The sequence below is a fragment of the Castanea sativa genome, chromosome 4 (assembly GCF_040712315.1).
Source record: "Castanea sativa cultivar Marrone di Chiusa Pesio chromosome 4, ASM4071231v1".
In the NCBI taxonomy this organism is placed as follows: domain Eukaryota; kingdom Viridiplantae; phylum Streptophyta; class Magnoliopsida; order Fagales; family Fagaceae; genus Castanea; species Castanea sativa.
In genome coordinates, this window is record NC_134016.1 from 12,311,433 (window position 1) to 12,334,852 (window position 23,420).

Genomic DNA, 23,420 nt, shown 5'->3' on the forward strand with positions numbered 1-23,420 from the left:
TGTATGAAGCTACATCCATATCGATAACTTCAGAACCAGGAGATGGTAACCACATTAGTTACTTATGGGGGGACCATGTGTGATGCATTTAAAGTATATTATATAGCAGTACTATATAAATGCCATGCATAATTGCATATACGTAAGCTTTCACTGTTTATTCACAAATATATATCAGCCCAAGATGGTGACATCAATAGCTAGCTCTCCCCCACAAATTTAGTCCCTTAAATAATGAATCCAAGCTTGTAATCAAATACTAGTAAGACTTATCAATTAATAGTTAGATTTGTATTAGCGCATGTTAAGTGAAGAGGAAAGTGTCAAATCAAAACCATTCATTCATGAGAAAGAAAGAAAAGGGAGAGAATTGGTAAGAATTTTTGAGAATTTAAGTAGGCACATTGAGTTGGATTTTGAGGTGGGCATGTGTAGATTGGTCTTAAATGCTGTGAAGGAGAGCAGGATTTTGAGTCATTAAAGTGAGACCTACTTGCCACCTTAAATGCTTGGCCGGCCCTCCTTTTAATAGGTTTGATGAAAGGAAATTTAAGAAACCTCTTTAGTAGACAAGCCCTCTTTGCATGACTCTCTTCTCTTGCAATCCAAAGGTGAGGGAATTTTGGGTGTCCTTTGCCTCTACTTTTTGTTTGCTCCCAAAGTTTCCTCAATCGGGTTCATCTTTCTTTTTCTTCTACTGCTTAGGAATAGTAGAGCATAGTTATATTTTGGTGGGGAAAGAAAGCGCAAAGCAAGATTGCATATAGGGAGCTAGCTAGGAGCTGCTTCTTTGACTACATATATATATATATATATATATATATATATATATATTGGTTTATAAAGAAGAGGACTTTGTGAGAAGAAATGGACTTTCCGGAGCTCTCTTTGGCTCCAACACAGTTTGTTGTGAATAAGAGCAGTATTAGTTCATCTCCAGAATCTGACAGCAACACTTCCCGGAAGAGGAAGTTTTTCAACGATCACTCGCTCAAGACTGACCAAGCAGTTCACACTAGTGTTGATCTTCAACTGAAAGATCCACTGCCATTGGACTGGGAGCAATGCCTTGATCTTGAAGTAACTCTCTCTGTCTCTCTCTCCTATTCTTTGATTATATTAACATAGCCTCTGTCAGATTTTTCTTTGGTAAATGTAAAAATGGGATCTTATTCCAATGACTGATGAGCTTTGGGAATTTGTTTTGTAACATTTTTCACAACTTTGGGTTTTATCATGATTTGTGTATAATAAAAGCTGTGTTATATTGATGGATTTAGAACATTACTCGCATGCCAACAAATCATTTTATTAGTTATGAAATATATATAAAAATATATTAAAAAAAGTTGTGAAAGATACTGTATTCTTAACTCTGCTCAATAGAATTTCATTTTTAGCATTATTAATACTATTCTCTTGTCACTTCATATTTTGATTCTTGTATATTGCTGTTGCAGTCAGGTAGAATGTATTATCTGAACAGGAAGACCTTGAGGAAGAGTTGGGAGTGGCCCAAGGATCAAAAGCTAGACCTTGAACTCAACATCTCAACAAACTCAACTTGTTCTGAGCAGTACAGCAGTGGCAGCTCTGTTACACTTGAGGACTCCAAGAAGAAATACTCCTCAAATGGTAACATGATTGCTTTGGCTTGCTTGAATTGCCATCTCCTAGTCATTCTCTCCAAATCCTCTCCATCTTGTCCCAACTGCAAGTATGTCCATTCACTCCCATCCCAACAGACCCCACAAGCCAAAGTCCCAGTGGTCAAGTCCCTCGACACCTTAAGCCTCTTAAATTGAGCTGTGGAAAATAGAAAATCATGCATTGGAGACATTGATAAGTGGAATCAACCTTTTGGTGTAGCCATGCTAAGCTGGTTTATGATGTCTTATTTGAAGTAGAAAATGTAAAAATCTATGGGAAGCCTTTCTTATGTTTTGCTTGTTATAGAATAGTCTCATTTGGTAAACCCTGGTGATCAGTGAGACTGTTACTCTGTAAGCACTAAGGACAATGATGGGCTCCAATACATTTCTGCTCGAAAGTTAAGTACTACACAATCAATTAGAAAAATGTAATGCATGAATCAGCAGCAATATTGTTGTGGCCCATGTCTTGCATTTCCTGTCCCCTTTTTTAACTACATTTTTTAGTTAATGTTGAGCTAGTACGTACAACAAATGGATAAATGATGACCTTTCAGATTCATATCTTTACAGATACTGAGTCTGGGGGATCACCGTTCCAAGACAAAATCACTATTGAGAAGGCTGGTATTAGTAGTCTATCTTGTTCAGTTTCCAAAGCAAAATTGAAGGTGTGCCATTGGCATTTGTGAACCTGTTGTGATCTCACTGAAGGGGCTGTGAATACCTGAAGTAGCAGCAAGGTCTTGGTCCAAAAACCAAATATTTGCATTGGGATCTGTGTATTTTCGAGCTTCGTGAATGTTGCTATGTGAACAAGACTGAGAATTAGGGGCTATTTGGTTAAAGAAATATGCTCACTTGTCACTTTATAACTCATTACTTATTACTGAAAAAACTACAATTTTTTAAAGTGGCATATTTAGCACTTGTTTCTAACTTTGATAAATCAAATAATTTTACTTTTTGTGAGACCCACTATCTAAGCACCATGTCAAAGATATTGTTAGCCTACTTGCCTCACACACATTCATACCTCATTCCATTTTATTTTTCCCCTTCACCCCTGCTTATTCTCCCAAACCCCTCCACGAACCATAGTCTTAGCACGAAGGAACCCCAAATCCAATCTTCAGCTCTTCAAACCCTTGCTTTGCCTCACTCTGCCTCTCATAAAATGAGAACCAGCTTCGGCAAAGAAAAAAAAAAAAGAGGGACCCAGATGCATGAAGAACAGAGCAGATGAAGCCCAGCAAACTTTTCTCACATTTTCTCACCTTTTTCTTCCCCTACATCTCAGATCCAAACCCCACACCCATAACCACATCTCAAAAATCCAAACCCCACAACCACATTTCAAAAAAACAGGGTAAAATGCAAAACTAGTTCTCTAAGGGCTCATTTGGTTTGACCATGACTTAGTTTTCATAACTTAATATTCATAACTCAAACTCAAAACCCATTACTTATAACCCAAACCTCACTGTATCTCAAAAACTCCAAAATTCTTGTTTGGTCACATAACTCATATTTATTTTGCCACCATAACTCATATTTCAAAAACTAAAAACACCAAAATTCTGTTTTCAGTTTTCATCATCCGTCACTCAAATTTTTGAATTTTGAGTGATGGAAAACATCACCTAAAAACCAAGACAAACAAGACTTTTCGATGAGACCCGCATATTTTGGAAACTCAGTGATGAAAACTAAGTGATATCACTCAAAATCATGGTGATCCAAACAAGCCCTAAGTTTCTTAAGATTTCATTTCAATTTTTTAACTTTGTTTTTGGTCATTTCAGTCCTCAAATTTTCAAGTTTATTCAATTAAGGTTTTTCCATCAACTTTTGTTATATGTTGTGGTTAATTTTTCAATTTTATAAATTTTTCTTCAAATTTTTTAAATTAAAAAATTCAATTAATGATTGAAAAATATTTTCTAGGTTTTTTTTCAAAAAATTTTAACAAAGGTTAACGAAAATGCCTTAATTGAATAAATCTGAAATTTAGAGGATTGTAATAAACAAAAGCAAAGTTGAAGGACTGAAATGAAATCTAAAGAAAGTTAGAAGGTCAGTTTTGCATTTTAGCCGAAAAAACAACTTTCAATTTGAACTATTGGATAAAAATAATAATAAAAATATTCAAAAATTAAAGTTAAAAAGTGAGAATAAAAAAAAAAATTATGAGTGGAGATAAAGTAATTGCAGCTTATCTCAATCCATGAAACAAATGCCACGTGCTCAGCAGTGACATTACCATTTATAACATTCACCTTCCAAGTTTTTTTTTTTTTAATAAATAATTTAATTTTTTACTTAAAAGCTTATTTTTTTTTATTAAAAAAAGTGGGTTTTAGTTCTCTAATCCAATTGAGATCAGACCATAATATTATAAATAATTATTTAATAATGTAAATAAAATAAAAAAATTTGTTATTATTAATTTTTCAGACTTTTTTAATACTGCATTTTTCTAAACTTTCATCTTACACTATACACCATAATATTGGTTATATTGATACAATGTATTTTGTTGAAAAATGCATATAGCAAGGCCAAAAAAACAACATAATAAACAAAAGTAGTGATTGTTGCACACAGTGTGTAGTGCAAACAATTGAAATCTTGACTTTTTTTTTTTTGATGAATTGAAATATTGACTTCAAGTCATGTGTTTAAGTTTGAAATCATGACTTGGAAATAGTATTTTTCATTTGTTGCACGCAATGTATGTATGTACACATTATGTGTGATAGAAATTGCCCATAAAACAATACCATGTCCCTAAAAATTTATACGATGTAAGAGCATTAACATCCGGTTTCTACAAAATATATCATTTAACCATCTTAAGAGCTACTTTACCTATTATACCATTACGCTTTACAATATACCCAACATCCCAACTTTTATTTTCCTATACAACACATTAGAATATTATATCTATACAATAAAATATATATTTTCTCTCTCTCTCTCTCTCCCTCTCTCTCTCTCTCTCAACCACTCATCACCTCCATCACCACCGTGAAGACCCAGAACCCCTAGCACAGAAACTCAAAATAAGCCCTAAATAAACCCCCAACACAGAAACTCAATTCAACCATCAATAACAAAACCACCTCCTAAACCCAAATCAGCCCAACCATCAACAACACAACCACCACCCAAACCCAAAACTTTTCAATCACCACCCGTCAATCCACCACCACGGCACCACCCCTATCCACCATCAACAATACAAACACCACCCACTAATCCACCACCCCGATTTGCCACGTCTACCACATCAAACCCATGAGCTCTTGATTCAAGGGGAGAGAGAGACAAAAAAAGAGGTGAGAGAGAGAAAGAAATGGAAGAGAGATCAAATAGAAATAAAAGAGGGAAGAGTTTGCCCACGCCACTGAACCACCTGCCCACGCCACTGCACCACTAGACCCAGGCCGCTTCACCACTTGCACCATCGTATGATTTGAGAGGGAATGGAGAGGGAGTGAATGAGAGAGAGAGGTTGAATGAGAGAGAGTTAGAAACTGAAAAAAGGAGGGAAGAAAAAGTGACAGGAAGAGAGAGAAAAAGAGAAATATAAAACTATTAAATAAGTTTACAATCTAACTACAGTTCCATCATAAATTTAAGATGGTATAGTAGCATAATTGTAATTTTTTTTAAGAATTGGAAGACCAAGTAATGGGCTCTTTTTGTGCTTTGATGTTAAAATATAGCGTATTATACCATATAGAAGACCAAATGTTGATGCTCTAAAAGCAAAAATTGTATAAAAGGAAATATATGATATATCTTCTGTCTCTTAAGTTTTCATCCACCTTGGAGAACAGTGCCACCGATTAGTTGGAAAAGGGCTTCACCAGTTCAACAATTAAGTTCAAAACTATTAGGTCCTAACATATTAAGAATTACAGTGATATATGTATGATTAAGTTCCCTATGTATGTAGCCACTCAAAGATCTCAGCAAAAAAAAAAAAAGCCACTCAAGTTTTTTTTTTTTTATATATATTTATTTTATTGTTTATGTTAACTCATTAACTAACTCCCAATATTCTAAAGAATAGCATGTACATCCCAATTGGACCAAGGGCACCAAGTGCTTTAAGTGGATCAAAGTATTTCCTTCACAATTAGAACTTTAAAGCACAAGCATCAACTCTTCTAAAAAATTTAGAATCTGATACATCAAAAAGTTACTTTTTCTATTATAATACACCATTTTACAACTCACATTGCATTACATCTCTTATTTTTCACTTCTATTCGTTTTTTTTTTTTTTATATTCATTTCACTCTCTCTCTCTCTCTCTCTCTCTCTCCATAGCAGTAGCCAAAACCCCATAACCCTCAACCACATAAACCCACAAACCAAAATCATAACCCAATCACTGAAAATGCACCACCACCACCCAATCATTGCAACCCCACACAACCCAATCACCACAAACCACTCCGCCATAAGACACTGCCCAAAAATCCAACCCCTACAACTTCTAGAGACACCCTAAATGATTAAACCACCCCTACCCATCCCCTAAAATCCCCACCACCACCCTTTGAGACAACCGGAGCCAACAATAATTCCCTTCTTCCCCTTTTACAGTTTGAGCACCGCACAACACCGCCAAAACTAATGCCACCATAAGCCATCACCTAAAACCCAGATTGAGAAGCAAAAACAAAGAGATTAGTAAGTAGCAGAGCAACATGAGGGGAGCAACATGATCGACAAAGATTACCACACCACCAACACTGCTTAGAGAGGTAGAGGATAGAGATAAGACAAAGGAGAGAGAAAGAGAGAGAGAGAGGTGAATAAATAATAATTAAAAAAATTTAGCATATATGACGTACTGTCTCATTTTTAGAATATTATTACTATAGCTCCATGCCAATTTTTTTGAGATTTACACATCTGATATAGGTAGTTTTTGGTGTTTGGTATGCTAAATTCTAAATGCTAAAAAGTTAGCACTTAGCACACCTGATGCTAATACTCTTATCTAGCTCATCATTCTCCCAATTTGCAATGTGTTGGAAGATCATTTAAGTCATTAGACCAAGTTAGGTTCTCTAATTCATATACAGCCTTGAAATTGTCATTTCTTTAGACTGTTGTGCATCACGGGGTAATTGTGTGTGTGCTGTGTTTGGATATGGAGTTTCTTTTTTTTCTTTTTTTAATTTTTTTTACACAGATTTTTTATGTATTAGATCTTGATGTATCTTTTTTAATACCAATTAAATATTTTTATAATTCTTTAAGTCACATCATTTTTAATCATACCATGTTAGCATTCTATTAATTATCAAATTAAGTGAGATGATGATAAGAACCAAAATAAAACGTTATCACAAATACCAAAAATTGAACTTATAAAAACACAGCGACTAACATGAATACAATTACTTGGCATTCTTTCCTCACAAAGAATAACATGAATACACTCCCATATATATAATATGTATTCCGTATGCATTGAATAATTCACTCTACCTTATTAAATAATTTTATTGAAAATATAACTATGAAAAGGTGAATTTATGGGTAAAAAAAAAATGATACGAGAGAGTATAGGATTTTATTTTGGGTTTAGATTTTTTTTTGAAGCCTTTTGGGTGTATATTTTGAGAATACCAAATAATTTTATTTTAAATAAATTAATGTTTATTACACACATTTGTAAATAACTTTAAAACACAATTTTAGTTTTAATTTTAAAATTATGAAATCATTTTCTAAAAATAAAATTTCGTACATATCAGTAAGTAAGTGTAATAATTGACTCTCATTTAAATATACTAGCCTCATCCCACACGCTCCGCACGTCTGATGAGGCTTTTTTTTTTAGTGGTAGTAGCAAAAAAAAAGATCTATGTTTTTTATTATATATATATTTTTTATTTTGAGAATGTAATTTATAAGTGGATAAATAAATTTGAAAATCAATAGGAAAGTGACCCTATTTTTTAGGCAATATTTTAGTGGAAGTTAGGGTTTTATTTTTACCGGATTGTCCTTTAGTTTTGTCTCTACTTAAACATAGGAATGTAAGGGTATTTTAGAACAAAAAAAGTCCGAATTGTTCTTTAGTTTTTAATTTTTAATATATATATATATATGTATATTTAGATCTGTTTTTGAATAAACGTGGGGTGTTTAACTTATTTTTCTATTTAAAAAAAAAACAATAAACGTATAGTTGCTTTGAAGAAGTGGGTTAGTGGAGGAGTGTTCCTATTTTGTAGGCAATATTTTAGTGCAAGTTAGACATTTATTTTTACCAAACTATCTTTTAGTTCTGTCTCTATTTAAACTTAGGGACATAAGGGTATTTTGGAACAAAAAAAATTCGGTCCAAACAGGGATAGCTGCTTAAATAGTAGTATATATTGTAGGCAATATTTTAGTGCAAGTTAGAAATTTTTTTTACCAAACTATCTTTTAGTTTTGTCCCTACTTAAACCTAGGGGTGTAAGGGTATTTTGGAAAAAAAAATTCGGCCCAAACAGGTGCAGTCGCTTAAATAGTAGTATAGATATAATTTTTATTTTGAGAATCTAATTTATAAGTGGATAATTAAATTTGAAAATCAATAGAAAAGTGATCCTATTTTTTAGGCAATGTTTTAGTGGAAGTTAAGATTGTCCTTTAGTTTTGTCTCTACTTATACATAAGAATGTAAGGGTCTTTTAGAAAAAAAAAAAATCCGAATGGTTCTTTAGTTATATATATATATATATATATATTTGGATAAACGTGGGGTGTTTAACTTATTTTTCTATTTAAAAAAAAAACAATAAATGTATAGTTGCTTTAAAGAAATGGGTTAGTAGAGGAGTGTTCCTATTTTGTAGGCAATATTTTAATGCAAGTTAGACATATATTTTTACCAAACTATCCTTTAGTTCTGTCTCTACTTAAATTTAGGGACATAAGGGTATTTTGGAACAAAAAAAAATCGGTCCAAATAGGGCCGCGTTTAAATAGTAGTATAGAATAGATAATGAGAAATGATATGTCCACAATATTTTTACAACATTTTCACAATAAATTATAAGTGGCAGGTTGTTACTGGTTATTATTGTTGGGGTAAAAAAGTAATCTTAGTGTTAAGTTCAAATTTGAACCAATAATAATTAGTCACTTATAATTTATTGTGAAAATATTGTAAAAATATTATCTACGCACCACCTCTTGTAGATAATTACTGAAAAGTGAATTTTCCAAAAAAACAAAAAAGTCACAAAAGATAATGTGATTATTCAGTCATGTGGTGCGACCCGCAACTTCAAAATATCCCCAGCTTGTAAGAAACCGCTTTCTTTCCCTCTTTCAAAAACATTCCATGTTCTATTTTCCCAGAAAACAAAATCAAATTCCCACCTGCTATTAAATCCCAAGCCCAAGGCACCTGAGAATTTACACACATATATGCCGCAAACAAGTCACACCCCACGTTGCCATTTTCGAATCGGATTTTGATTCTCAATTCAAAGCCAAAGTCAAAATGGCAATGCGGGCGTGTAAGCCGTCGCTGAAAAAGCTAAGATGGGCAACCATAATATTGGGAACTTCAAACTTGGTGGTGGTTCTTTTGGGTGTGTTGCTCGTGATTCTTGCTCACTCATCTTGCGATTTCCAATACTTGGTTCCCTTTGTGGCTGTTTCTTTGGGTTCTGGGTTTAGGCTCGTGGTTATGGTGCAGTGTGGACTCGCCCAATATGCCACTGCCCAGACGATTCTTGACTCTCCTTCCTCTGCCATTGTTGACAGACGGGTACGAGCTATGAACTATGAACTATGAAATCAATCATGACCCAGATGAAAAAAATGTTAACTTTTGTGTTTTGATTAAGTCTATTTGTTGATTAAACAGAGGAGGTATAAGACATGGATAAGGTGGAGTCGGTTTGCATTGGTAATTACTGCGTTGCAGTTTGTGGGTGCAATTTATCTTGTGTTCCATGTTGCCAAACATAAATCTCAGTTTCACGATGGAAAGTTTAAGGACTGTGTTTTAGGTAAGGTGGGTTCCTTCTTCTAAAATTCTTTGTTTTTATTTATTTTCATGGCTTTTAAATACATTGTTGGTTCTTTAAAGTTTAGTACATGGGTTGTGAATGGTTGCATTTAGTCCTTTAAGATGATGTATTGAAACTAGAATCTGACACGTAGGGACTAAAAGGGATCGCTTTAAGTTTATTAGGTCTCACATCAATCACTTTTAAGTCTTTTAGGGACTAAGTGCAATTCCTTTTTAAGTTTGTTAGAGCAATTCCTTTTTAAGTTTGTTAGGTAGTCTCTCAAGTTTAAAGTGATCACTTTTAGTCCCGTAGATGACATGATCAAACTACAAATTGACATGGCATCATTCCATAAGGACTAAAAGCAATCAATTTAAGTTTATTAGGAACTAAAATCACTCACTTTAAAGTTTTTTAGGGACTGAAAGCGATTCCTTTAAGTTTTTTAGGGACTACCACTTTAAATTTCAGGAACTAAAATCTCTCATGTACTAAACTTTAGGGACTAACAATGTATTTTGGCCCCTTCTTTAATTGGGAGATTTATAACACACAACTCTCGTACTCATACTCATACTGCTTCACCTTGCATCTGCAGTTTGTATTCTTCTAGTTATCTTTATGTTACACATACATGCCAACTAAGTCTATTTTGGTGATAGTAAGTAGTTTTGATTTGACCAATATGTCTGTGTGTGTGTGTGGCCATTGTGAAGAAGGTTAATGAAATGTCGATATTATGTTGTCTAAACGTTATGGTTTTACAGTTATTTACAGAATATATACTAATAGCTAATATTGGATATTGGAATTATATAAGCGCAACTATATTAAGAGAGCACTCATCAGTTAGAAGGGGTAGTACTTATTTGAAGGGGGCCTTAGGTGCTGTCTAGCATCTTTACTTATTTAATCTCCTTTCTTACATTATGGCTTTAGTGATTGATAGACTTGTAAAATTCAATGGAATCTCCTTTGCATTGGGAAGAGTGATGAATTTAGATATAATTTGGTGAAGGGGGCTTAGGTGCTTGTGTGAATTCAATCAAGGTTCTTAGGTAAGTGACGACAGAGTCATGAAGGTTTGTTGTGTAAAGGGATGCTTGGTTGGAGGAGGGTGGTAGCTGTAAAACAAATGGGGGCGGGCCTCTGGAAACATAATATGAGTGGTGGGTTGAGATTGAAGAGAATATTTCTTTTAATGTGGGTGTACGATGATATGTTTTTTTAATGGGATCTGTCATCTGTGGTGTGGAGAAGTGCCTTTGAGAAGTTATTTCTTTATTTATTCTCTATTGATGTGAATGAGAGGACAACTGTTGCTAACTGTGTAGGTTGGTTAGGGGTTGCGTTGCTTTGAAATTTGATGTTTTCTTTCGGCTTGTTCAGGATTTTTTAATTGAGACAACTAATGCCCTTCTTCGGCCTTCTTATAATATTCAGGTTTGTTCAGTTGAATATGGGATGTGTTGGAGACCAAGTATAAGTTGCATGTTTCAGGGGAAAAGTTTCTAAATGGGACTTTCCTGTGATAGAAGATATGAGGTTTCTTTGGAAGAGTGTCTGGCATGTAATTGCTCCAACTAAAATGGAATACTTTGGGTGGAGGGGAACCTTGACTCATAATTTGGTAGCTAAAATTTATGAAAGTGAAGGATTTTTCATTTGTTTATTTTTTTTAGTTTGTGTTACATGTGGCAATGTGATGGGGAAACAATAGGCCATTTCATTCTTCATTTTTGGTGGATTGGGAGCTTTAGACCTTGATTTTCTTTTCCTTTTTGGTATAAGATTGGGTTATGCACTTATGCCTTGCTAGTTAGTTGATTTGCTGGCTTCTTGGAATATGTAATTTTGTGGTGGAATGTGTCTTGTTGATTGGAGAGTTGTACCTTCTTGTTTGATGGAACATTTGGTTTGAGAGGAATAGGTGGGCAGTTGAAGGAAGGTAACTATCTTTTGGGAGATAAAAAGTTTGATTTCTCAATGCCTTGTTCTCTTGGGTTTCAATTCATCTATATCATGTGACATTAGGTTCTCTTTTACTTGGCGTTTAGTTTGGGGATAACATTATACCCTTTGGCATCTAGATTGCTAAGAGTGTGATGCTTGGGAATTCGATTACCTGAGAATGTAATGGGGATAACATTATACCCTTTGGCATCTAGATTGCTAAGAGTGTGATGCTTGGGAATTCGATTATCTGAGAATGTAATGATGGATGTTTGGTTTGACAAGATTCAAGAAAATATGAGATTCTCACATTTGATTTGAAGGATTACTTTCTTTTTTTCCACCAACATATCACTGTAGAAGATAAACTTGATGCATCTTAGGCTGTGTTTGGTTCGATGTAAAATGTTTTTCAAGTGTAAAATATTATCAGGTGAAAATATTTTTCGGAAAGGAAAATATTTTTAGGTGTTTGGTGGTGTTTTAAAAAATACTTTGGAAAATATTTTTTAGTGTTTGGTTATGTTCTTGAAAATACCATAGAAAATACATTTTCTACTTGTTGCTCACATTTTCTCAACATCCAAATAAATATATATCATTATTTCTCAGTAGAGTTACATAAAAGAAACAAAAAAAAAAAAAATCATCAAATTCGGGAGAGAAGAAGGAAGAGAGAGAGGCGAGATCACGATTATTGAAGGCGAAGGCCTCGATTGCGCGGTGGAGGCTTTGATCGGTGCGGTGGAGGCTTCGATTGGCGCTGCAGAGGCTTTGATCGTGCGATCGATGGCGAAGGCGGCGCGAACTAGATTGCACGATCTAGATGGCAGCGCCGGTGCTAGGGTGTGATCTTGGTGGAGCCAGTGCTGGGGTGTGATCTCTCTTCTCTCTCTCTCTCTCTCTCTCTCTCTCTCTCTCTCTCTCTCCCTCTTTGCGCGTCTGAGTCCGGAAATGGTTTGAAGTGAAAATTTTCACTTCAAACCATTTATCGGTCAAACCCTTTAATTTTATGGTCAAATGAAATGCATTTCTGGAAATTCTATTTTCCATGCGCAACCAAACACACGGTTTTATGAAAAATGATTTTCTGAAATAGTTTGAAGCCAAAACAAACGGACCCTTAGATATTTTAATTTTTGTTGAAAACACCGATAGTACTATCTTGAAAAACTTAAATAAAATAGAGTGGTAAAAGATAACAATAATATAACACTAATTCACATAAAAACGTTAAAACTAGGATAAATAACTTTCATTGATTAGTTTTGCAAGTATAATTGATTATCTTTGTTGCTCCTTGGCATGAGCATAACCTACTTAGCTCATTGGGGGTGAATGCCCATGGATTAGTCGACAACTAGTTCTGCTAGCTATTCTTGGGCTATGTATGGATTTTTTGACTTTGTCTCTTTGCATGGGTTGATGGATATACCTATGGAAGGGGGCCTTTACACCTGGTCCAATACATCCTTAGCTTCTCGTCTAGATCGGTTCCTTTTCTCCCCACTTTTGGCAGATCACTTCACATAATTTACACAAAAAAGGATATCTAGAGTACTTTCAGACCATTTTCCTATTTTGTTGGAGGGTGGGAGTCAGCGGAGAGGTAGAATTCCTTTCCGTTTTGAAAATATGTGGTTGAGGGTGGAAAATTTTGTCGACAAAGTGAAGAAGTGGTGGGCATCCTATTTGTTCCAAGGAACCCTAAGTTTTGTACTAGCTAAGAAGTTGGCTGCCTTGAAGTTGGATTTAAAAAAGTGGAATGAGATGGAGTTTGGCAATGTCACGTATAAAAAACAAGACCTTTGCAACAAGTTGAATGTTTTGGATGCTAAAGAGGAGACACATAGCTTATCAGCTGAGGAGAAGTTAGAACAAGCTAATCTTCGTACATATATTGAAAAGTTGACTCTTTTGGAAGAGATTAGTTGGAGACAAAAGTCTAGGGTGTTGCACTTGAAGGAAGGGGACGCCAATACCAGATTCTTTCATAGAATGGCTAATTCTAATAGAAAAAGTAATGGTTTTGAAAGCTTAATGGTTAATGTTACCTTGTCTTCGGATCAGGGTATAATTGTAGACTGCATTACTCATTTCTTCATGAATTTGTACTCTGAGCAGCAGGTTGAGCGACTGTTTCCAGATGTGTTGGTTTTTCCAATGATATCTGGCGATAATGTGGATTGGTTAGAGAGACCTTTTGAAGAGACAAAATTTTTTGATGTTGTTCAGAGTTTTCATGGTGATAAATCTCCTGGACCAGATAGCTTCCTAATGGCTTTTTCCCAAGTTTGCTGGGGGATTGTTAAAGCTGATCTTATGGCCGTATTTCATCATTTTTTTTGTGAAAGGTCAGTTTGAGAAGAGTTTAAACGCAACTTTTATTACTCTCATCCCTAAAAAGCATGCAACAAGTGAGATTAGGGATTTTTGGCCCATTAGTCTGGTTGGGGGGTTTATAAAATTATTGCTAAAGTCTTGGCTAACCGACTCCGCACGGTTATGGGGGATATAATATCAACATCTCAAAATGCTTTTGTGAGGGACAGACAGATCTTTGACCCTGTTCTTATTGCTAATGAATGTCTTGACAGCAGACTGAAGTCTGGGGTGCCGGGGCTGATTTGTAAGCTGGATGTTAAAAAGGCTTTTGACCATGTAAAGTGGAGTTTTCTTTTACATATGTTAGAAAGAAGTGGGTTCTTTGCCAAATGGAGACAATGGATCTTCTTTTGTCTATCTACAGTCCGTTTCTTCATCTTTTGGTAGTTCCAGAGGTTTGAGACAAGATGACCCGTTGTCTCCATTGTTATTTGTTTTGGTGATGGAGGCTCTTGGAAGAATGTTGGATAAAGCAGTTCATGAAGGACGCATGTCGGGATTTAGTTTGGATGATGAGTGTGGGTAATATGTAAATAGTGGCTGGTGCTTGGTTTAGTTGTGAAGGAGCATTGATGGCGGGGTTTCAAGTGGATTGTTTGCTTCTTGTTGTGAGTGTGTGGCTGTGCAATGGTGTTGCTGCATTATTAAGAGGAACAGTAGGCTGGGATGGTGGAGCTTTGGCAAAGCTTGTGGTGGTGGTGGTTCCTGTAGGAAAAAGGAACCACCATAAGTCGTGCTAGCATCTTCCATCCCACATCCATCCAATTCACAAAATAGTAACAGAAGGATTGATTTAGACATTTCCTAACGTTCTGGGACTTCTCATTTCAAATTAAAAGAACACAAAGTTAGTTTGAGTTTGACGCGAAGTTCAGAGGATGTTTTTGCATTTTTTTTTCCTGTTTTTGTAAATATAGATTGATTATTTATGTGGAGAGAGTAAACCTTAATTTAATGCTTATTTTTGTAGTTTTAATAAATATATGGAAAAACATTAGATAAGGTTCGGATGAATTTTCTTGATCTATGAAATTTGTTGTTGGGGGACGTACGTGTATTAGGTAAGTTTTGGTATGATCTATGGTGTGAGGATTCTTGTTTTAAATATTTGTTGCCTGATTTGTTTAGATTTACAATAGATAAGGGTGCTTCCATGTACTCTAGGTGAGTCGTTTGTATACTTCCTGTCTAGAAAGCATGGGTGCCGCTTCAGGGCTGCCGCTCCCGCATCGGTCTTGCGGCGACACTCCTCCGACGCGACGATTCGCCTTTTTTTTTTTTTCGATTTGTGCTGACATGTGCGGATTCCGGCCAAAATCAGCCAAAACCAACTGAAATTGGCCGAAACCGGCTGATATTGGCTTTCTTTTCCCTTACCTACCTATTTTGTCTTCTTGCTTGGTCTAAACTCAAAGCCACATTGTTTCTCCTTTAGCTGGGTCTAAACTCTAAACTCAAAACCACTGTCTCTTCTTTAGCTTTATCCTTGTCTCTGAAAGTTCTGGAAAAGAGATTAGCTCAAGCATTTCTTGAAGAGAATTCTGTAGCACAAGTAGAGGCACTCTTTGGAGCTGACTATAACGGGAGAGGAGAGGGAGATAGAGACTAGTAGCAGACTACCATCAGGAAGAAGAGAGTGTCTAGATTGTTTAGAGAACTAAAGTCCTAAAAGCTAAAAAGAAGAAGGAAACTTCAAAGTAAATTTTGAATGCACGGCCTTCATTGTTCTATTTCTAGAGTCATGGACTCTGTTTTTCAACATCTTTGGAGCTAAGTGGGTTATGCATTGATTGCTGTACTTTTTGATACTCGTTATGGGTGGTTCTCGCTGTTTTTGTATTGAATCCAAATTTTTTCAACTGGTGGTAGAGGAAGGGGGACGGTATTTTTCTTTAAGGACTTTTGAGCGGAGTAGGTACTTCATGAAGTCGGTCTTCATGAGTAAGAATGCGGCACAATGGTTGATGAAGAGTACAGAACAGATAGTCGTGGGGTTTAATCCGAAGTATTTTTATACGTTTTGGGATGGTGATGTAGCATACACCCTCCAACGGTGTTCCAACTCTTTTTGGTTGTTCCTACTTTTGACTGAACTTAAACTGGGAGGGTCTAGGAGGTCCATTAATATTCCAGTTGGCAGAGCAAAGAATGGATGGAGGGTTTTTGGGTTAGAGCTAAGGAAGTTGTTGGAACTTGATAACTATGTCAATGGTGGGTTTGGGCATTTGAAATTTGTGGCTCTGCTTCATCAGGATAACTTAGGGGTTCATCCTTTTAAATTTTATGCCGATACGGTGCGCGGGCATCAGGTGCAATTAAGGGACAGAAATCAGCCACATCTATTAAGTGCCCATGGTAAAGGGAAATTGCAACTAGGGGAGAATAAGGGGGAGAAATAGAACCCTGCACTTGAACATAGATGGTTGAGTGAAACTTCGGCGAGCTTCCTAGGTCAGATGGGCTCTCAGTGCAGCACAGAGGCTTTTAATTTTGAAAAGACAAAATTGGTAGAAAAAAAAGGAGATCCCCGTTGTATTTCAAATCAAATTGGATTGATCATGTTTCTGGAAAAAAGGTGAACTGAGGAACTCTGACTGGATAGGAATAGGCTTGACTGTAGAGCTGAATGGAGAAAGAAAAAGGCGTGTGTTATGGAAGAAAAGAGGACCGAGGAATTCTAAATGGGTCACAAAGGATTAGAGGGAGCACGTGGGGGTCCTAGTGGGTCACAGGTTCACTTTAATGTGGTGGGCTCAGATCAAGCTCAAGTGGGCCTTTCTGTGACCCCTGATCCTGAGCCCACTGGCCCTTTTGGGATGGTAGTGGGTGCAAGCCCATCTTTGGGTGACCCAAGTTCCTTAAATAAGGAAGCCCACACACCGGCGATGTCCAAAGCATCTCACGAAGCTTTGGTTGCTCAGGACAACACTGGTGCTGCAGGGTATTTCACTGAGGTGTTGCCAGAGCCATTGGAGAAGGCCGGTACGGCTTGACACCTACCTTTGAAGACAATGATGAGCTCGGTGGGTTGAACTGAGATGAACAGTGGTCCTACAAATGCATCGGTGGAGCTTCGTCGTCCCTTGTCAGGTGGTTTTCATGGTGGGGACTCACTGGTGCCACGGGGCAGGGCCGATCTTGATATTTTCCTCACCACGAGGACAGATTTGATGTCTGCTCCTCTACCCGAGCTTATGGGAGGCCCTGCGGAGACCTTGGTAGAGGCTTTTTCTGGTGGGTCTTGCTCTGTTGAGCCTCCGATCACACTGGGTAAGGCAGAGACAGGTTGACATGGCTCTTGTGTTATCCAATTACGTTCTGAGTTCATCAAGAATTGGGTTTTAGGAATTGGTTGTGCCGGGTGGAGATGAAGGTGGTCGGGTTGAGGGTGCAAGTGATATTCAGGGGTTAGATACCTCCCTTCCGGCTAATCAGGCGGTGCTGGCATTGACTAAGGTAGGAAGAACTTATGCAGAGGAGGGCCTGGGTGATGCAGTTAGTTCTTCCCCGTTGATGACTATTAATCCTTTAGGGTTGGTTGTGACGGCTGATTTGAATAGCAATTCTGAGGTGATGAGGTTTGATAACAGTTTGAGTGTTTCTAATTGGGTGAAACATAGACTCCCCGGTTTTAGCAAGATGATGGGGCTCCTTTTGTGTCGGCATGAGAAGAGGTGTATTATGCTATTACAAAGACTCGAGACGGAGTTTGAAGCAGCCAATCTGGTGCACAGGAAAGATGCTGCCCATCGGAAAGCTGTCTCCAAGGATAAAGGGAAGAGGGAGTTGAGGAATTTGATTTCCTCGGTTAACTATGACAGAAGATAGTTATCTTTGTTTGCTTTACTGAGGTCGTAGTAGGGAGTTTACAGTTTCAATGAAGTTAAGAATGGTGTCATGGAATGTTCAAGGATTGAATGATCCGCGGAAACGTTTGATAGTTAGAAATTTATTACGGGAGTGGAATTGTGATGTAGTTTGCTTTCAAGAAACTAAGCTTGCGGGCATGGATAGACAGTTGATTTGCAGCTTGTGGAGTTGTCCTTATGTAGACTGGGTAGCTTTGGATGCGGATTAGACAGCTGGTGGGGTTTTGATGATGTGGGATAGGAGGGCTTTAGAAAAGTTGGAGGTAATGGTGGGTCAATTTTCCGTATCAGTTCGGTGGCAGGGTTTGGGGGATGGTTTTATTTGGGCATGGTCTGGGGTTTATGGCCCGAACGATAATAATTTTAGAGGGTAAATGTGGGATGAGCTGATTGGTATTCAGCAACTTTGGGAAGTTCCATGGTGTTACATAGGGGATTTCAACATTGTTCGTTTCCTAAGCAAACAGTTGGGGGGACGTCTTACCCCGGCTATGGAGAATTTCTCTGAGTTCATCTAGGATCTTAGCTTGATAGATTTGCTATTGGAAGGAGGGAGTTATACATGGTCGAGTGGTTCGGATCAGCCTTCGATGTCTAGGATAGACAGGGTTCTGGTTTCTTATGATTGGGAGGATCACTATCCGGATGTGACCCAACGGGTCTTACTTTGTCCTATTTTAGACCACTTCCTAATATTAGTGGAGGCAGGAGGGATATTAAGGGGGAAAAGTCCTTTTAGGTTTGAGAACATGTGGCTAAAGACGGATGGGTTCAAGGATAGGGTTCATTCTTGGTGGAATCGATATTCCTTCTTAGGTACCCCTAGTTTTGTACTTGCCAAGAAGCTGAAGGCATTGAAGGAAGATATTATTCAGTGGAACTGGAGTGAGTTTGGAAATGTAGAGCGTTAGAGAAAAATCTTGTTGGAGGCTTTGAAATTATTGAATGTTAAGGAAGGGGAGTGTGGCCTTTCTGAAGTGGAGTTAGGTGAGAGAGTTTTGTTGAGATCTCAAATTTAGAACCTTATCTCATTGGAAGAAGTCTCGTGGAGACATAAATCGAGGATGTTTTGTATTAAGGAAGGAGGTAACAATACAAAATTTTTCCACAAGGTGGCCAATTCTCGGAGAAGGTATAATCATATTAGTATGTTGGAGGTAAGTGGGGTTATTTATGAGGACGAATCCAAGATGGCAGACCAAGTTGTACAGTTTTATAAAAACTTGTACAAGGAGACAAAAGAGTGGAGGCCTTTGGTGGAAGGCTCGGAGTTTGATAAGATAGAGAGGTTGAAGAGGGACTGGCTCGAACAGAGGTTTGAAAAGGAGGAGGTTATTCAAGCGGTCAAGGAATTGGAAGGAGATAAAGCTCCAGGTTTTAATGGTTTCTCTTTGGCTTTCTACCACCATTGTTGGGAAGTTGTGGAAAGAGATGTCTTAGCTGTGTTTGAAGAGTTTTATCAACACAGTAAGTTTGAAATATCTCTTAATGCAACTTTCATAACTTTAATCCCCAAAAAGAATGGTGTCTCCAATATTCGAGATTTTAGACCTATTAGTTTGGTGGGGAGTGTTTACAAGATTCTGGCTAAGGTGTTGGCAAACTGCCTGAAAGAGGTTTTGGATCAACTGATATCTGAGTTTCAAAACAGTTTTGTGGGTGGTAGACAGATACTTGATTCAGTTTTTATTGCTAATGAGTGTGTTGATAGTAGGGTGAAGAGTAAGATTTCGGGAGTTATTTGTAAATTAGATATTGAGAAAGCCTATGATCATGTGAATTGAGATGCGCTTCTTGATTTGTTGAAGAGAATGAGTTTTGGGGTGAGGTGGTGTAGGTGGATCCGCACCTGCATCTCTATAGTCCAATTCTCTGTCTTGTTTAACAGGTCTCGAGCTGATTTTTTTGGGAGTTCGAGGGGTTTGAGACAAGGGGACTCGCTATCTCCCATGTTGTTTCCGGTTATGATGGAGGTCTTCAGTAAGATGATGAAAAGAGCCAAAGGGGTTGGTTTGATTTGAGGGTTTAGGGCTGCTGGTAGTCGGGGTAGAGGGGAATGTGTCTCGCATCTTTTGTTTGCGGATGATACGATTCTGTTTCGCGATGCAGATGAGGAGCAGATTCTTCATGTTTGGATGCTTCTTCTTTGTTTCCAGGCATGATAGGTTTGAAGGTTAGTGCGTTGAAGAGTGAGATGGTTCCCATTGGGGAGGTCCCTAATGTCTATGTCCTAGCAGAGATTTTGGGATGCTGGATTGGGTCTTTGCCTATGACCAATCTTGGTATGCCATTGGGGGCGTCCTATAAGTCCCCCACTGTTTGGAATCTGATCTTGGAGAAAATTGAGCGTAAGTTAGCCGGTTGGAAGAAGATGTATTTGTCTAAAGGTAGAAGACTAATGTTGCTTAAAAGCACGTTATCTAGTCTTCCCACTTATTATTTATCTCTTTTTACCATCTCTACGCATGTGGCCAATAAAATTGAGAGGTTGCAAAGGAATTTCTTGTGGGGGAACTCCAAGACTCATTTGGTGGGATGGGACAAGGTATGTGCACCTTTGAAAAATGGTGGGTTAGGAGTTAGGAAAGTAACTACTTTTAATAAAGCCTTACTAGGGAAGTGGCTATGGCGGTTTGGGATTGAGGAGATAAGGCTTTGGAGAAGGGTTGTAGCTTTAAAATTTGGGGAAGAATGGGGGGGATGGACCTCCAAGCTAGGTAGAGGGGTGCATGGTGTGGAGAAGCATTCGTATGGGTTGGGAGGAGTTTAGCAAAAATATTCGCTTTGAGGTAGGGGTGGGAGATAGAGTTAAGCTTTGGACAGATCATTGGTGCGGGGATTCTCCTCTTCAATTGACTTTTCTGAGGGTGTATGGGATTGCTTCCTATAAGGAGGCATCGGTGGCCTCTTCTCTTGAGCGGTTAGGGATAGAGGAACGGAGAAGCTGGAATGTTCATTTTATTCGGAGACCTAATGATTGGGAAATGGGTGGGGTGGATGGTTTTCTCCGTACCTTGGGCTCAAATCTACCTCCCAATGAGGATGGAGATCGTATGAGGTGGAAGTCGACAAAGAATGAGGATTTTGATATCCGATCGTTTTACAATAAGTTGAGAAGTCCCTTGCCCATTATTTTCCCTTGGAAATGTGTTTGGAAGGTTAAGGTTCCTCGGCGTGTTTCCTTTTTTGTGTGGACTGCTGTATGGGATAGGATTCTTACAGTTGACAATTTGAGAGGTAGAGGGTTGGTTTTTGTTGACTGGTGCATCATGTGCTGCCGCAATGGGGAGATGGTGGATCATTTGTTATTTCATTGTGGTAAGGCTTATCGGTTGTGGAGTTTGGTATCAGATCTTTTGGGATCTCTTGGGTCTTGCCAAGATCGGTTGTGGAAACTCTTTTTGGGTGGTGGAATTGGCCTGGAAAGCATTTGTCTAGTATTTGAAATTTAGCTCCATTGTGCTTAATGTAGTGCCTTTGAAGGGAGTGAAACAGGAGGACTTTTGAGGACATGGATAGCTCGAATGACTAGCTATTGGCTTCTTTTAGTGGCTTTATGTTTGACTGGTCTAAGATTTGGGGAATCATTTCTAGTGATTCTCTCCCTATGTTCCTTAGCTCGCTCCTGTATAATTAGTATCTTTTCTTTTCTTTTTACCTTCTTCTCTTTCTTTTCCCTTTGTAATTTTTTCCTTGCTCTATGTTGTTGTTTTTTTTTTTTTTTTTTTTTTTTTTTTTTTTTTTGCATAAGGTAGTGTTCTTGAATATATATCATTATTACTTATCAAAAAAAGAATACACATCTGGGATGGGATTTGGGAATTGGGATATGGGAATATTGGGCTTTGGTAGAGATAGGACTTAAGAGAAAAAGGAAGATAAGGGAATACTTAAGAAAGAGAAGATAGAGAAATACATAAGAGAATGGGTAGGTGGGGCCGGCTTTAGAGTGGAATGACTAAAGAGAGAATAATATATATATATATATATATATATATATATATATATATATATATATACACACACATACTATGTTAAGTCTTGTTATGAATAATGATCTGTTATAAATCATTTTATGTAATGACTAAATACTTTGTATTATTTGATATTTATTTATTTGAATTGATAATTTTATGTTGTATAAGAATATATATATATATATATATATATATATATATAATATTAATTTTTTAAAGAATTCTGAAACACCTTGAAACGATACGCTGAAATAGGCCTGGTAGCGAAATATTCGTTCCATTGGACAAACCGAAATGGGTTCCGAAACAGTATCCATAACATTGTATTCTAATTTATGAACATAATCTTTTATTTATTATCTAGTATTACTCTTAAATTAATATATATTTACAATTATATGAAAAAGTATGCTTAGCAATATATAGAAAATATAAATAAAAATATTTTTAATAATTTTTTATTCGCCGCACCCGCACCTTACTTTTTCAAAAATTGCTGAGTTTCGCACCCGCACCCGAATCCGGAAACGCACCCATGCTTCATAGCTTCCTGTATGCTTAAGGTCTTTCCTTTTTCCTAGTAAAATTTCTTTGTTATTTAAACTAAATATTTCATAATGCAGGGATGATTTCAGACAGTAGCAGCTGGGGGCAAAAGTTAATGGTTTCTTTTATGATCATGGTGTGCTTTGTTGGACTAGTGCAGTGTTTTACGGGACCAGATATTCTAAAGTGGAGATCTTTTTATGCAACCCAAGATAATGCATGGAAAGCTCACTATCGGGAAGTATTCGATAATGGCATGCGGGAGGCTTTGTGCTGTCTGGGTCGTGTCAAATACTTGTAGGCTTATCTGCATTTTGGTTGAGCTACGCAATTCTAATCTATATTAACTTTCTGATGTTAATGTGTATTAAATTTTTAATCTTTTACATTTCATTCTCATCTGTTAAGGAGTATGTCGGAGGAAGATGAAGTTTATTCTGTAGCAAGACTATTGGGTGACCTTGTTGCTTATCGTGCTTCAGGAACTGGGCATCTGGAACTCTTGGCAGGTTTGTTTTGAAATCATGCTGTTCCATACCATGTTATGCTTGTATGGTGTTTCATGGTTGCTACAAGTCATATCTTATATATTTTTAAGGCAGGCATCTGTGCTCCATCTATTCTTTGTACATAAAATGTGCTTTATTATTAGTGCTTCTCTATTAATTGAGTTGGCTAATTTGTGATTAGAAATTCTTTGTCACTTGAACTTTGGTGATTTACCAGTGGTTGCCAAATTGCTGCTTGTATGAAGAGGTACACAAAAAACAGATAATATAGTGAATTGGAAAGGGAGGGAGAGAACTTTTATACCTGTGACTTTTGAAATACTTTTTATTTATTTATTTTGTTTTGGTGATAATTCGATAGTTGGGGGTGGGATGATTTGAATCCTAGACGTTTTCTTTGGAAACACCAGGAGGTGCTAAGCAATTGAACTACAAGGCCCTTGGTGACTTTGAACTACTATTGATTCCTATATAGTTGGTC

The 23,420-nt window shown here is 37.1% G+C and overlaps 2 protein-coding genes across 6 annotated transcripts in view; both read left to right on the top strand.

Annotated features, from left to right (window-relative positions):
- The first annotated feature begins 617 nt into the window (after window positions 1-617).
- Window positions 618-2,130, top strand: LOC142631080 (uncharacterized). Its single transcript, XM_075805152.1, has 2 exons — window positions 618-1,080; window positions 1,461-2,130. The coding sequence occupies exons 1-2, from the start codon at window positions 868-870 to the stop codon at window positions 1,803-1,805; spliced, it is 558 nt and encodes a 185-aa protein (XP_075661267.1). The 5' UTR covers window positions 618-867; the 3' UTR covers window positions 1,806-2,130.
- Window positions 2,131-8,967: 6,837 nt separating this feature from the next.
- Window positions 8,968-23,420, top strand: part of LOC142631661 (uncharacterized) — a 38,438-nt gene continuing 23,985 nt past the window's right edge. For 2 of the 5 annotated variants that reach the window (XM_075805888.1, XM_075805890.1), the window contains exons 1-4: window positions 8,968-9,453; window positions 9,553-9,697; window positions 22,508-22,727; window positions 22,839-22,939. In XM_075805888.1, the coding sequence (XP_075662003.1) occupies window positions 9,184-9,453; window positions 9,553-9,697; window positions 22,508-22,727; window positions 22,839-22,939 (736 nt within the window). In that variant the 5' untranslated portion in view covers window positions 8,968-9,183. Of the gene's footprint in view, window positions 9,454-9,552; window positions 9,698-22,507; window positions 22,728-22,838; window positions 22,940-23,420 lie in introns of those variants that run through there. The other 3 variants (XM_075805891.1, XM_075805889.1, XM_075805892.1) reach the window with 3 other exon arrangements.